General features: G+C 40.1%; 1 protein-coding gene across 1 annotated transcript in view; it reads left to right on the top strand.

Annotated features, from left to right (window-relative positions):
* The window catches only part of LOC310897646 (uncharacterized protein), a 98,586-nt gene extending 83,803 nt beyond the window's left edge, over window positions 1–14,783 (top strand). The window contains exon 6 of the mRNA XM_083831484.1: window positions 14,037–14,783. Within this exon, the coding sequence (XP_083687610.1) occupies window positions 14,037–14,074 (38 nt within the window). The 3' untranslated portion in view covers window positions 14,075–14,783. The remainder of the gene's footprint in view (window positions 1–14,036) is intronic.
* The last annotated feature ends 1,044 nt before the right edge of the window (window positions 14,784–15,827 follow it).

A 15,827-nucleotide genomic window follows, 5' to 3' on the forward strand; every position in this document is an offset into this window, starting at 1 on the left:
GATACTAATTTGAGCAGAAACAACTGACTACTCCAGCAGAGCTCCACAGCCTTATGAGGAGGTCAGCACACTCTAGGTGAGGGAAAAGGAACAGCACAGAAGTTAATCAGGCTTCACAAATTGCACTATAGCTTTTCTGCATTCTTCCTCCTTCAGTAAAAATCTGCTCAGTTATGGTCTTTTATTTCTCTCAGTGCTGGCAAAAGGTAATGTGCTGCTCCTGGGAAGCCAAGCCTGTCTGATTTTATAGCAAAGGCTTTGGGATGAAGTAAGTGAGCTGCAGTAGTTTATGTTTTTTTAATTAAACTGCCTGTAAAGCAGAGCTCTGCCCTGCCATTCAGTGCTTGGGAGAGGGTTACATCTTGTCTTTATCTTTGCATTTTAACAGTTTTCACCAAACAGGCAATTGCTTCTGCTACTTTCTCAGTAAAACTAATGGAGGTTTACACAACTAAAACAGAATACAAAATTTCAACAACACAGTGCTTAGCATATCATTGCTTACTCCTGATGTATTTGTGGGAAAATAATGGAAATCTAGCATGAGATCTAAAGTTACACAGATGTGGTGTGGAGGCCTGAGCACTGGGATTCAAACAGGGATGTGACCCCGAGGGAGACCGTCAGAAGCCTGTTCTGAGAAGATAGGGATACTGTGTTGGAGCTATGACACATGTGATGACAAATTTCAGGGTCACCAGAGAATCTGACTCAGTTATCACATCTGTCATGCTTGTATGGGATCCAGCAAAACAGATTAGCACTTGCAAACTAGTTGCTAGATATGTAGGTGGGCAGCAGATTACAGTTGCCACCTTAGAATAAGTTTCATCTTTGGAGGATAATTTTTATCCTCAAATTACATATGCATAATGCCTGAAGTGTAAACTGTGCTGGTCCTGCCATATAAAAACCGTGCAACTGCATTGCTAACACTCTCTCTTACGAATGCATCACTATAGTCTAGGATTAAGCAACACCAAAAGAAGATGACGGATGTACCAAACAACAGTCACTGGATAACACGGTCTTCTTCCATCATCTCAAGATGTGATCTACTCCCAAAAGGTCAGATGGTTCAAGTCTCCAAGGAAAACATGAGAAGAGGTGTGGGTGACTTAATGTGTATGACTTTTCCTTCTGAGTAATGGTTCTTCAGTGGTTCTTTCAAAAAGAACAGTCGTTGAGCTGATGTCAACAGAAGTTGACCATCATGCCCTAAGGCAGAGATGGGGAAACTTCTTGGTCTTTGTGGTTGTAATTGTTAACAGACCAGTTCCCGTTCTGGTGACTCCAGGGCAATACTCTGTCACTGGTGTGAGTGGTTTGCCATGTCTGAGGAGGAGTCCAACCTGTGCAGCAGGTCCAGTGCCTTTCAGAAGGTCATTGCGAATTTTCTAAACAAGCTTACTGCTATTTAGTGGTGCAGTTACGCTCAAGGAGAAGAAGGCAAGTGCTGCACAGCAGTTTCCTTCAAGGAAAGGAAACCATGGAAAGAAAGTGCAGAAACTTTGGAAGTAAAGGAAAGTAGTTCTATATAGAGTTGCTTCACGAAGCCTCTTTAAGCAAAGATGCAAGTGAGTCTGACCTGTACCTCACTAAAACTAGCAAGATGCTTTCAAGTAAACATATTGATCAAAGGCTACAACTACACAGGAAAATAGAGCAGAATGGCATTTTCTGGTCCAGAATAAACACTTTAGTGTGGCTCACATCCTTCTCTCATACCCCATCTCCCTCTCTTTATCCCCACAAAAGACAATCCCTGTCCAAGCTGCTCATCAGGAATAATCCTGGGCCATGCTGTGCCTGAACCTCATCAAACCACTACATGGACACACACCCATTGCCATTGACCAAAACCATGCCTGGGAGCATGCTAGCAGTTGAATGCACTCAGGACAGTGTCCTAATTTGTGCCCTGCCCTATCCCTCCTCTCATATGCTCATATGGCCATAAACAGAAAAATAAATAAATAAATAAATAAATAAATAAATAAATAAAAGGATAAGAGCCTCGTGAAGACTGAATATGTCAGTCCTCGCTTCTCATTATTAGATGTCAAAAATGTACTGCTGTCTGCCCTGCAGGAGCCTCTAGTCCATTCATTTAGAAGCTGTATTAATGTGGAATGAGATTAATAAAACAAAATGACATCTTCACACATTAAAAACTTTGAGGATAAATAAAATTCTACTCAGCACATACATCATGTAGAAAAAACATTTCAAAATGTGCAGTTGGACAAAAGACCTTTTGTGGACATAGATTAAGAATGGGTTCCTGCTTCTGTGGAACTGTGTAGCATGGATCACTGTGGTTACATACACAAATCTAAGCTTACTGGGCAGCATCTTTAACCGGCTGTTTGAGCTATTTGAGAAAAAAAAATACAGAAAGCATAGTTCTAGAAATTACATATATTATCCTACAATGATAAGCTCTGTTTTGAATTTTCATCTTTTTCTATGGGAATAGAAAGGAAAGACAAGAACTGTGAAGACAAAGCAGAACTGGAGTTTCCATTTCCATGACACTTTATAAATGCTGCCATTCCATAGGGTGACTTTTTATAAACTGCTTTGAAAGGAAAACCTTCAAAACAAATGTAGTAGCCATGTTCCAAGCAGAGGAAGCAAGGAGTCTTCAAGGTATATTTTAGGTTTACAGCTCTCTCTTTGGTACAACTCACAGCTTCTCCCTGCTTACCCCCCTCCTTTTTTTTCTTTTCTTTTTTTTTTTTTTTAACAGAACTATCAGTTTGAGGTTCTTTGGTTCTTGGTTTGATTTTTCCTTCTAAAGCTCTCTCATGACACAGTAATATTACCTTTCTATTCCTTCGTTAGCAGTTTTGAAAAGCATATGACAGTTACAAAAATTGACAGACATTAAACCTGACACTGGGGAAAAAAAAATTTGAAGACTGATGTCAAGATGAAGTAAATTTTCAGGGCAGAAGGAGTCTCTGCTACCGTGCATAATTTACCATGACCTGCTGTTTCGGCACTGTTTCGTTGTTTGCATTTGCTCAGCTGTGTTTGATCTCTTATCACAGCTGGCTATCAGCCTGCTGCAGCTGCTCCTTCTTGACCTTTTGCTTGAAATATATTTTCCTCCCCAAATGTGCTAGAACACACAGGGCTGCACTGCGCTTCCTTGAGAATGATGAATTACATTGGTAAGGCCTTCAGTACCTGCAAGTAAGATCATTTCTTAAGCAATGTTCAACCAGAGCACAGAGGGAAAGAGGAATGATCTACCCTTTCTTACAGTCTGTGAGTATACTGGTGGAACTGATGAATTATATTAGACTAAATACTTGTGTGTTAACATTTTATAATATATCTATATATTAGAACTATATTTAAGGCTATATTGTTGAAGAAGAGAAGTACAACTATCACTTACAATCAGTACAGTAAACTCCCATAAATATTCAATGGGTCTCCAACCCTTAGACTCAATAACAAAAGAAAAATTTGAAAGAGGATCCTGTGGCTATACTAGACCTGTGAGGATCAATTATTTCCTCTTCTGCAAATAATCCAATTCCTAATTTTCTTCTTGCTGGCTCTGAGATTGCTACACAGCATCTAAGGCAGAAGAAATCTAGCAGACCAAATACACAGTTCTCTAGATTTCCTTTACCCAAACTGGTGGGACTGCGAGGGTTCATTCATGTCATTGTGATGTTGTCTGGAGAGCAGTAAAGCAGATGACAGAGGCTATTGGAAGCAAACAAAGCAGAACACCACTTCTGCCGGAGTTACAACCATTTTTCCCTTGGATTTCTCCTGACCTTCTTCATGTCCTGTGAGTGAGAATCCATGACCACACTCACTGTATCGCTGATCTCTACCAGATGCAGCAGAGAATGAGGAAAGAAGTAGCTCATCGTCTTGTAATTTTTTTTTTTTTTTTAAATAAGGTTAAACATGCAATTTAGGTTTTTAGTTCCTACCCATGGAAAACAAATATTTTGCATATAGCTGGGACCAAGCTAGGCAATCACTCTAGCAAACAGATCTACAAATCTCAATCTCCCTTGGCATTTCCAAGTCAGGCAGGGAATACAAAAGGCCCAAGCTCAGCATGTTTGCAGCTGTGAACAGGTACAAAGCGAGTTCACGTTACAACACTTCAGCCCATGAACTGCATGTAGCTGTGTGCATTTGTGAGGGAGGGAGCAGGCAAGGAGTGAACATCTTTCCATGCCAGCATGGAAGAGCAGCAGAACTATCAGCCATTGCCTCGGGGGGTTTTGAGGATTACCTTGTTTGTGCGTTTAGCTAATAGGCCTGCCTTCCACACTCAGGAGTTTCTCCAGGGCTGAACCCAGTGTTGAAGAATTTTCTCCAGAGTCAAGGGGCTGGACAAGAGACCGGCAAGAGCCCTGGACTTCCCACATAACCTACCTTATCCACTGGGGTCACCAAGCAACCCCAGTGTAATGACCCCCCTGCCCAGCTGCAGGCACTGCTTGCACGTACCTCTGCCATTCTCTGCCAAGCTTCACAAAGCCTACATTTCACCAGCGTCATCTAGGGTGAGACTTAATGTCCCACAAAGCTCAGGCTGTGTGATGTTCAGATTGCAGCTTTTCTGTCTATAAAATGGAGGGGCAAGTAATGACTGTCTGGAGAAACCCAGGAAGCAGATACTGGAAAACAAGCGGTAAGCACGATGCTGACACAGGGCCTATGGGAACGCAGTATTTCCCACCAGATGATTAATTAGCCACAGCCTAGTAGGATGGAGGAGAAGGAATTTGGACTGCAATACTGATGGGGTCACCTCCTTCTTTCTTCTCCTCACACTGGCTGTCTCTTCCCTTTCTGCCTGCCACGAAGGCTCTTTCCCCCCTGGTGAATGCATGGCAGCTCACGGCTGATGCCTTCAGAAATTTTCTTTTTTTGTCATCAAGCTCAGATCAGCTCTGCTCTTTTTGTTACAGCTGGAATCCCCCTCAAGGACACAGTGCAACCGATGGAAACATTGAGATTTCTCTCTTTGGGAGACAGAATAATAATCTGCTCTGTAAACAGCAGTCACTAATCTGAGCATTACCAGCAGCTAAAACCAAAACTCGGGTCAAGTCTGCTGAGGGTGCTGCAACATTTCCCATTTTGTACTCCAGAGGGGAACTAACGCAGGCCAGTATAGCCCTGCTTGTTTCCAGGCTCCTCGGTTTAGAAGGCTCCTAAAGTGACTCAGTGGCCAGTCTAGCCATAAACCAATAACTCATAAACCACACCAAGAATTTTGGCATGAGCACCAAAGAACACACACATGTGTGCTGCGTGCACACATCTGTATTTTGTAACTGAGACACCGTTAGCTGGAGAACAAATGTTAAATGTCAAATACTGCCTCAATTCCAAAAGCAGAAATTGCTGTGACTTGTAGCAGCCTCTGCCACCATAATAACCATGCTGGAGAGCTCCTGCTAACTTACCCATGCAACAAAAGACCACTCACATGAGGGAGGAACAAGATGTAGATCCCAGTCATGTCCCTATCAGGCAGTCCAAGAGCAGGCCCACTACATGCTTGTGGGGCCAGGCTGGGGCTATAGTAGCCGCAGCCCAGACCCTTTTGCCACCAGCCAGTCCATGGGCAAGGGGCCATCCGCAGCCAGGTCAGGAAATCCCATCAGCAAGTGATGTGGGGGACAGGGACATACCTGCAGGACCACTCAGGGGAGGCCAAGGATGATAGCCCTAGCTGAAAGGCAGCTCTCTGGGGAAGGAGAGGGAGCTGCTGAGGTGTCCTCAGCTATCATCAACCCCCAGCTCTTTAATGATGCCCACACAAAGCCTTTGCAGCTTTTAGGGAGTGGTTCCAAACTTTCTCTGTTTGGCAGTTTTTTTCACTGTTTTCTATGCTAGGTATATTCCAAGCATTTTGAAAAAATTGCACGCTGTCTAGCCCAGGTCACCAGGCAGCAGGAATAGCAGACGCTCAGCTTCGAACTCACTTTAGCAGTAAGCGCCTGTTGTGATTTAACCCGGCACCCAGCTAAGCACCCCATAGCCCTTTGCTCATTTCCTCAGGGGAGAGGCTCAGAGGGGGGGGGGGAAAAAAAGAAAAAAAAAAGTAAAACTCATGGGCTGAGGTAAAGACAGTTTAATAGAAAAGGAAATAAATAAATAAATAAAAAAAAAAACACAAAACAAGTGATGCACAATGAAATTTTTCACCACCAGCCAACCAATGCCCAGCCAGTTCCCAAGCAATGGCAGCCCCCCAGCCCAACTCCCCAATTTTTATTCTTTGCCATGACATCATATGTTAGGAAATATTTCTTTGGCTAGTTTGGGTCAGCTGTCCTGGTTGTGTTCCCTCCAGCTTCTGGTGCACCCCACGCTTACTTGCTGTCAAGGCACTGTGAGGAGCCAAAAAGTTCTCAATTCAGTGTAAGCACTGCTCAGCAACAACTAAAACATTGCTGTGTTATCAACATTATTTTCCTCCTAAATCCAAAACATAGCACCATACCAGCCAATATGAAGTAAATTAACTCCATCCCAGGTGAAAACAGCTTTTCAACTCATAGCTGTGAAGACAGACTCTGCCGTATACAGGTTTCTTTTGTAGAAAATTGAAATGCAAATATCACAACTTGTACTTTTTCTTGATTTCACTTTTCCATGGACAGCTAGCTACCACAGTAGAAGAAGCAAATATTATGCTGCAGCACTAGAGAACCATAGTTTTATGGGCGCGGAGGAGCAAGTGACCACTGAATCCAGACAGCAACCTACATATATTTCACTTCTGTTGACTCAATCACTGGTAATCTGGTCTTGCTGTTTAACCATTCCCCTAAATATTAGGTTACTAATGAACTTGTGTCTCTTCAGTGATTGCAAAACACTGATGACGGAGATATTAGAAGTCACTGTTATTCCACATTTCTCACAGTTTCCACAATTTGCTCGAGATCACACTAGAAATCTGTGCTGAGAACAGAAGAAAAATTCAAATTCTCATGCTATCAGTCTTTCAGATTACTCAAAAGTAAATATAAAGATAAACAGGGAGAAGTGAGCCAAGTTTTGAGGGAGGGAGAAGGTGAGGGGGTGGGTTATTCAAGCTTTTGCTTTTGAGTATTCTGACTGTAATTCAGCAAGACAGCTAAGCACATTACAGAACAGCAATATGAGGCTACATATATGCTGAGAATTAAATGCAGCCATAAAGAGTTTCCAAAACTAGAAGACATAACACTATAACTCCAACAAACAATGAAATGCAGGAAGCAAAAATGCATTTTACGATTCAGTTTTTTTTTTCCTGTCAGCATCCCAGGAGGAAGAGGCAAGACTAAGGAATGTGGGAAAGATGAAGTGCTAAAGCATCCTTAGAAAGAGGGGTTTGTCTTTAAAGAAAAAATGTGTATCTTCTCAAATAAAATAAATAGGTAACACAGCTTTATCACTCCAACATTACCCTGTAGACATTTCTTGATCATCTAAGTTAAATGTAATTTTCTGAAAAGCACAAAGGTCTACATGGGTGGGAGACTGGGAGACAAAAGCATTTTTAGTTATACAGGAGACCTAGTTTAAGATGAATGTTAAAAAAATAAATCCATCTTAGAAAGAGTAAAGTTTTTTTGTTTGTTTGTTTAAATAATCTATTTGAAAATATCTAACCTGCTACACGAAGTTAAATTTTTAGACCAGTAAATCACAGGGAGTGGGTTTTTTTAAGGAATTTCTACAGGAAATTCAAAGCAAAGGCCATATGCCACTAAGAACATTATGAGTTTCCTGGCATTAGCTTGGCTGTTGCCAACAGACAAGCTTATAAATGCTGCTATTGCAAACGAGTTGGATTGAAAGCAGCTCATTTCTCCAAGACAATAAAGTCTCTCCAGCATAATAGATAAGAGCAAGGTCTCTTGCTCAACGTGCAGACCTATATATGTTCTTGTCCAAGTGGTGGGCTGGAAATCTCAAGCTATCAGTTTGCTCCATTCCAAAACCCCATAAAGTTCCAAGAAATCTCACTGGAGCTCTAACTCACAAACAGAATCCCCAAGAAGAATAGAGGAGAATTTGGAATTTCCTTTGCCAACATATGTAACATCACTTTATTCTGTAGCTAACATGGCCTGCTTTCCTATTGGCAGTATATACAGACAGTAAGACAACACAAAAGATTACAGAAAAGCATTTTTTTTCCTTTGATTAAACAATGCTTGACTTACTTCCTTTTCTGAAGCCAAATAAATAACAGTAGCAATGACCATGATGGAGCTCTGTTGAGCCCCCAGTCATGTTTTTTTTTAAAGGTACTGATTGCACAAGAGAACAATATCACAAAAATTATACATAAACATGCTGGAAAAAAAAATCCAACTTTTCTCTTATGAAAACAACCAATATCATGGATGCTTTATTTCTGCCTACATTTAGTTATTTCCCCCTTATTTATTCTTCAAATTTTTGAGTGTAATTTAGATTTTACGTAAAATGTTAGGAATAACAGGTAGGTAGAGATTCTGCCCTTTCTTACAGAAAGATGTACAACAGATTCACAAAAAAATCTTCCTTGAATTTTGAGCAGAGACTTGAGTTTTCTGTAGACCTCCATCATGTTGGAGCAATTCATCCATCATGTCCTGGCTTGCGCATGGATAGAGAACTATGGCTGCAAGAGCTCACAAGGGGAAGAGGTGAAATGTGACTGCTCACAGACAAACACTGAGCAGTTTTGTCCCTGAAAGAGCTGTCTGGGAAGAAGGGCAACACTGAACATAGTGCATTAGGCCTTCATATTAACTATGCATTGCTCATAGTTCTTCCTGCCACACAGTGGCTAGGTTCATCTGAGGAAAATATACAAATTTACCTGTTTTCAAAACTTACGTGGTGATTACTTATGGAATATCTGGATCGCTTGCTATCAGTTACATATATCTCATATATCTTGCATGACCTCCATGAACTAGGTAATGCTTTTATACTCATCCCACAAAAAAAAAAAAAAAAAACACTCCTAGTTCCTCTGTAGCCATAGCATTGCAATCCTCAGCTTGGGCAAAATATTAACTAGTCATGTTTAAAGCATACCTCAAATTCCTGTAGGAAACCTGAGAGTAGAACAGGGAAATCAACTTGTTTCATCCAGATCTCAGGGTAGTTCTTCAGCCATCAGGCCTTCCTGACTGTTTCTCTGAGTTTAAAAACTAGTTTGATTATATGACAAAGTCTACCACGAAAGCCCTTCACTTCATTTTCTGTATCCACACAGGGGATGGAATACATTTGACTAAACCAACTTTCTCAACCAGTTTAAACTAGGATAACTCCCAAGAACATAGAACTGTCTTCAGAGTCCATCCCAATAAACTCAGCCCCAAATAGAGTGGATTGAGGTATCATAGAATCATTAAGGATGGAAAAGCCCTCCAAGATCACCTGGTCCAACCATCCCCCTACCACCAAGGTCACCCACTAAACCCTGTCCCTAAGTACCACGTCCAACCTTTCCTTGAACACCCCCAGGGACGGTGACTCCACCACCTCCCTGGGCAACCCGTCCCAGTGCCTGACTGCTCTTTCTGAGAAGAAATGTCTCCTCATTTCTAACCTGAAAATACATCATGTTACTGACAGTAAGAGCTAACTTTGGCTCCAGATGAAGTTATTGCATGTGGATAGCCATATGAACATCTGTAATGAATTTCAGGAGCCTGTGAACAAGAAGACTGTACACAGTTCACCAGGAAACTGCTGCGCAGTGGGCACCATCGGTAGTCAGAAGAGGCGACTGCAGCCCAGCACACAGCTAAGGTTACACACATGGATGGAGCTGTTGAATTGAGTGGTTGCATTCGAATGTTTATCTATTTAACGTTCAAGTGGGTGCGGGCCAGAACAAGAACAAACAGTGAAATCCTGATGTGTTGTAATCAACAACAAAGGTCCCACTGAAGTCAACACTGTAAGCATGCCACTTGTATTAGCAACAGTTACACTTGTTAATGCCTGCAGGTTTGGGGTGATGTCTTTTGCACTACTGTTCCAGTCTGTGCCAGCAATACCAAGTAGGGCCTTCGTTTCATTACTTAATTAATTCTTTTTCAGTGAATTGATGCAACTGAGGAACGCAATATAGGTTATTATATGTAACTGAAGTGGAGGAACTGTCCAGGGATTTTCTGTAGTCCTGCAGCAAGTAATGCAAGTTATACTAAAGAACTCCTCCATTAGGTACTCTGCATTATCTTATGTTTGCCACAGGCTTATAGTATACACATGAACTGTCTCAGTGACTCAGATGCTCACTGTTAACTTACATTAATGTTATGTACACTGGCAGAAGGTAGATCTCTCCCCTTGTACATAAAGGTGCCATCTGTCACTCTGCCCATCAGCTACATGCTGACAAATACCCTAGGTACAACAACCATTTTACGGGAGGGGGTCAGAGGACTTTTTAAAGTGTCACAGAAGAGTAACAGGAACAGCCAGGGAACACAGCAGGTCCATCAAGTCCAATAAAGAGCCTTCAGCATGTGACTCCTCAGTGACCATATTTGTTCTTCTCTTACTTATTCTCTATAATGAATTGTGTCACAAATCTACTTTCTGAATCCAGTGAGGCTCCAATATTTCTATCTGCTGGGCAAGGCATTCTTCCAGCTACAAAACAAGCAATGATGCAGTTGCTAATTAACCACAACTCTCCAAGCCAGCTAGCCATTAGTGTGCAAACAGCATGCAGCTGGCTTGTCTGCAGCCTCACGAACAGACACAACAAGGTATCATGTTCTGGTAGTCCATATTCTGCATTCGGGGACATCCCTACAGATTTTCAGCTCAAAATGCATTCCAGACACTGGCTGAGTAGCCAAGGAAAGCAGAGCTTCACAGAGCTGATGTTCCTTGTTCGCTTGATTTATTTTACACACATGCATGCATAAGAAAATCAGCAGATAATAACTCCAACCATATCCCTGTTCATCTGCAGTCAAGAAAAAAAGATGGATTTAAGTATCACATGAAATTTTTCCACTGGAGCAATCTTCATCATACCTCCACAAGCAAAAGATCTGCTCAAAATGACAGTGCTGGAAGCTTAGAACAGATGCAATCCAAACAGCACAACACTGCATAGATAATAATCTCCTAAACTTACACATTTTCTAATAAAAAATAAACCCTTTTTCCATCATCAGACCCACTCATCTTTTAAATAATTTGAATAATTGACCAGGAATGAGAATGGCCATCAGCAGTTAATGCTTCAGAATAACTAACCAATCTAAAATCTAAGCCCATGTTTTCTGATGTTTGAAACTTTCTGACAATTCCAGCTTTGGAATAAAAAAAATATTTTTCATGTTCTGCAGAAACAGAAAAATCCATGCATCTCACACTTATTCCTGCCACATGATTTGTCAAACATTTAGGAATCATTTGATCTCTGTGTTTCCTTCCAAAGAGGAATGGGATCTTCAAAGCAGCACAGGCAACCTTATGCTTAAGTAGCATTACTAGAGGTATGTAGTCATAAACAGGATGATCTAGTACAAACTATGATACCAGTGCTAGACACATTAAAAGAACATATCTATAACTCCTGTGAAAATGTTGTCCCATGATAGGCTCAGTTGTCCTCTCAATTTCCATTTCTCCCCAGTGGCACTGGGGATCTCAGGGAGCACACAGCACAACCTCTCACGGCCCCAAATGATGACCACGCTGCTCAATCCATTTCTGCTCTGTGGATATACTCCCTGTTTAATCTGCTGACTCCTGTTCTGACACACAGTAGCAGTTCGCTTCTAACTACATCTCAGTGCTGCAGAGTCTACAAAGCATGGTGGTATATCAACATAAATCAGCAGAGATATGCTGATAGTTGTTAAGAATTACAGCCAGCATCTGAACTCACAAAAATTCAGCAATCCACACACAAACAACAGCAATATTTCCTAGTTTTATGTTTTCATAAGTTAATGAAGAGAGATTTGTTTCCTCAACAGGTGCTGAAGCTCCACAAAGTATTATTTGCCCTTCTTTTCAAAGCATTATTTTTGTCAATGGAAATTACTCAGAATGCAGTAAAATGTGTTTTTCTAACAAAGCCCAAATCCTGCTTCTTGTGCCAACATGAACTTTCCAATGGTGGACAATAAAGTTACCCTTTAGACTAGAGAAAATGTTTTTTAGGCCTTTCTTTTAATCATAAAACAGTGCTAAATAAATATAGAGAGAGACCCAATAAATATATATAGAGATACTCATTATGGTTTGGTTTATGGGTAACACAAACATTCCTTAATGATCTCAGTTTGATTTTGTGTAAAGCCTGGTACATGCTGAAAAGTTGTCCCTGGTTCACTAATCCCAATCAAGTAATGGCTGAATGTCATTAAACTAGATCACTCCCACCTTTCTCAGTCCTTTCAAAGAATCAGCTACAGATCAAGCTAGTTAAACAGAGCTAAAATAAATGAATATATAAATAAAATAAAACATAAGACGACTGCTTGCTGGCCTGTACATTTTTAAAGCTGTGAAATAGTTATTTAATGGTTCATACAGTGACAGTATTTTTATTACTAGTGTATCTGCCTCTACTCTGTTTTCCTCTAACTGCATCATCCCAGGTCTGCACTAGATTTTTTTACCACTTTGTACTGCAGGGTGTGGATGGGACGATCTATTTCTTTTTTAAGTGACAAAATCATAATGACTTTTCAGTCATATCATGAGCGGGAAAGGTCATTCAGTTATGCATTGCTTTGTTTGTACTTGCAGCGCTGTGAAGTTCTGCCAGCAAAATTGTTCTGCTGTCATCATAAACTATGTTTACATTAGATGAGTTCAGCATTCAGGTTACAGACGGAGATGTTCTAATGAGACTAGGAGGCCATTAAATTTTTTTCTTCCAAATGAATGGCTGCACTGTTTTTAAACAGAAATTTCCTTCTCTTCAAATGGATTCATTGCAGAGCATTTTCCCATATTACAATGTTAGACTTCATCCCAACAAGGAATAAAATCCTATGTATATTTTGTTCGTACAACTTCACAAAGAAAGACATATGAAGTTATGTTATTATTTTTTTAAAGTTCAAAATCCTAAGAAACAAGCAAAGTCGTAGGAAGTCTCTAGCAGTAGAAAGGACCAACATAGAGGACCAGAAACAACTTTTTTTAATGCACAAATATCACCATTACTAATTAAAAGGCAAAGAAAATTATTCATATATAGTTGACAGCCATTGAATATATAATTGTTACAATTCTTTAGGAAGAAAAAAAATAATAATAAAAAAATATATCTCAATAGGAAGTGTGTCATATTAATGCAATTGTCTCAAACTTCACTGCCACCAAAGCTCACTGCTACTAGTGGAACTGGAAAAGGCAGGACAAACACAGCTTTTGCACCACAATAAAAAATGGTGGTTAAATAAAAATGGTGTGTCATCTGCCACAGGCTGAATGAAATCTTTTACACAGATGCCAACTCTGGCCTGGATTTCTAGCCTTTGAATTGTTTGACTTGTGTTTTAAAAATATGTACTTAGATGCAGACTGATGCAACAGTGGGAAGAAGAGATTCTACCTGAATAAACACCCACAAGGACCTCTGAAATGACAAACGTTTGAAAACTCCATAGAAAATCTAATTATCCAAAAGTTATGGCTTCATTTGGACTCCCAGTTATGCTAAGCCAATTCAGCAGTAATCATGGTGGCAAACCAAGTCTTGCCTTTTGCAGCCATTTGCAACGACTCCTGATAGTATTTTTGTTACTGCTAGGCTTTTTGACAGAATGGGTAAAGTTCTCCAAACATCACCAGAAAAGTCATGGGTGCAAGTTTTCCGAGAATTTAGTGCTGAATTTGGGCTGAGATAGGTGCCCACGTGATATGTGATGTATAGCACTACATGTCATAGTCATTCACAAATGCCGTACGGTAGAATCTTGGCCCTGACAGAATCCCACCTACGCTTCACAGGTTCACTGCACAAATGGTTAAGTACGCCTTCTGTATTCTTTCAGAAATTACACATATGGATCCCACCTACCAGTTATTGTGATGCATAACTCCAAACACATGAAGATTTCCTTAAACACGATATTATGAAATAGGCATCTAATCTAGGACAGGCCACATGAGGAGTGTTCAGAATTTGGACCAAGTTACCTTGGAAATTTCAGGACAGTAGATGTCCTTCAAAACAGGTAAGAGATGCTCTACAAAGGCTATATCCATTTCCAAGTTTGTCTATCCTGCCTGCCATGTTTGATTTACCAAGATATTCTAAAGACCAAGACGCCACCAGTTTCAGAACCATTCAGCCTCCAGAATGGAGCTCCTTCTCATCTTTGATGCAATGTAGAATTGCCTGTCAGTGCTGCTCTGTCGTCAGACAGAGAGGGACACTCACCAATTAGGCAGGCAGGTTTTATGTCTTGGATACTGGTAGAAAAACTAGGTGGCTGAAGGAAGTCTATCCCTGGCTCCTGAAAAACATGTTAAAGAACTCTCCATTTATGGCAGACATTTTTTCAGAATAGAGCTAAATCTAGGCAAAAGTTTTAAGAGATATGTTGTGTAAATTACTGAAATCATCTTGAAAATATCATGATCATAAGAAAGGCCACATAAATGAAAAATAATATACTAATTAGCTAACGCAACTGAACTTTAAGCTCTCTAGGACCATACTCACCACAGTTGCATTGATTAGCAGCATCATCTGCCCTAAGAGTAAAAGCAGGATCAGTCTTCCAAGTTTGTGGACTCAGGTGAGAGATGGAATATATTCTATAACAAATATCTTGTAACATTTCCAGTAATTGTTTCTGAATAATTTTCAAAGAATAAGATTATTTTTTTTTGTAAGTGTATTCAGTTTTGCTGCAGACTTGCTAAGTATGTTGGAAGAATACAGAGGTATTCAAGTCAAAATGGGAACAATCTTAAAACAATAAGAGTGAATAAATAAGAATAAGAATAAATAAGAATAAATAAGACCTACTCATTGGAAAAAAAAATAAAAAATCCAAATGACCGAAAGGGTCTGATAAATCAAACAGTTTACTGCTTGAAAGAGAATTTTAGAGTCTTATTCGCGCTAAATTTTTCAATGCCCAGTTAGCCATTACTTCATCAAAATTACAAGTGGAAGAATTACTGGTGTTTTCAAACTGTCTTCAGTTTTCCTGGTAATTTTTGTTTGCTTTTTAATGCTAATATGGCGTTGGAACATTCTATATTTGAGTTAGTGGCTCACGACATTAGACATAGCACTAAAGGACTAAAAAGTGTCACAGATATCTCACAGCACACTTTATTAGCAATGCCCAGTAAAATATCTTTTGCATTTGAAATTCATCACTTCCTAAAGAACCTAATAAAAATGGTAAGTTTAGAGATGCCTACAGCAATGTGGGCTGTACACAAGCCTGTTCTTCCACACATCACTTCACAGTGCTGCTATTAACATTCATGAGTAGTAAAGCTGGCTGGTAGGGAGCTAAGCATTGGCTGTCAGCTCGTCATGTTGAATCAGTCACTGCTGATATGAGCTTGTGAATAATGCAGTATTAAAGTGAGCACTTCTGCAGATAATGACAAAACATCAAAACAACAGTAAGGTCATTATTGAGTGTAAAGCATGAGACTCATTTCACAGTGTGTTTTATTTAATAACACTGACAGTGAATAGGGCCTTTTAAAACCAATAAAAATAACTGTGCCATCTGGATATGAGGCATTATAAAACTCTAGCCTTGCAGGTGAAAGAGGAAGAGAGAGAGTTAGATTTGCTGAGATCATTGCACTGC

Source organism: Anser anser (genome assembly GCF_964211835.1).
Source record: "Anser anser genome assembly, chromosome: 3".
NCBI classification, from domain to species: Eukaryota; Metazoa; Chordata; class Aves; order Anseriformes; family Anatidae; genus Anser; species Anser anser.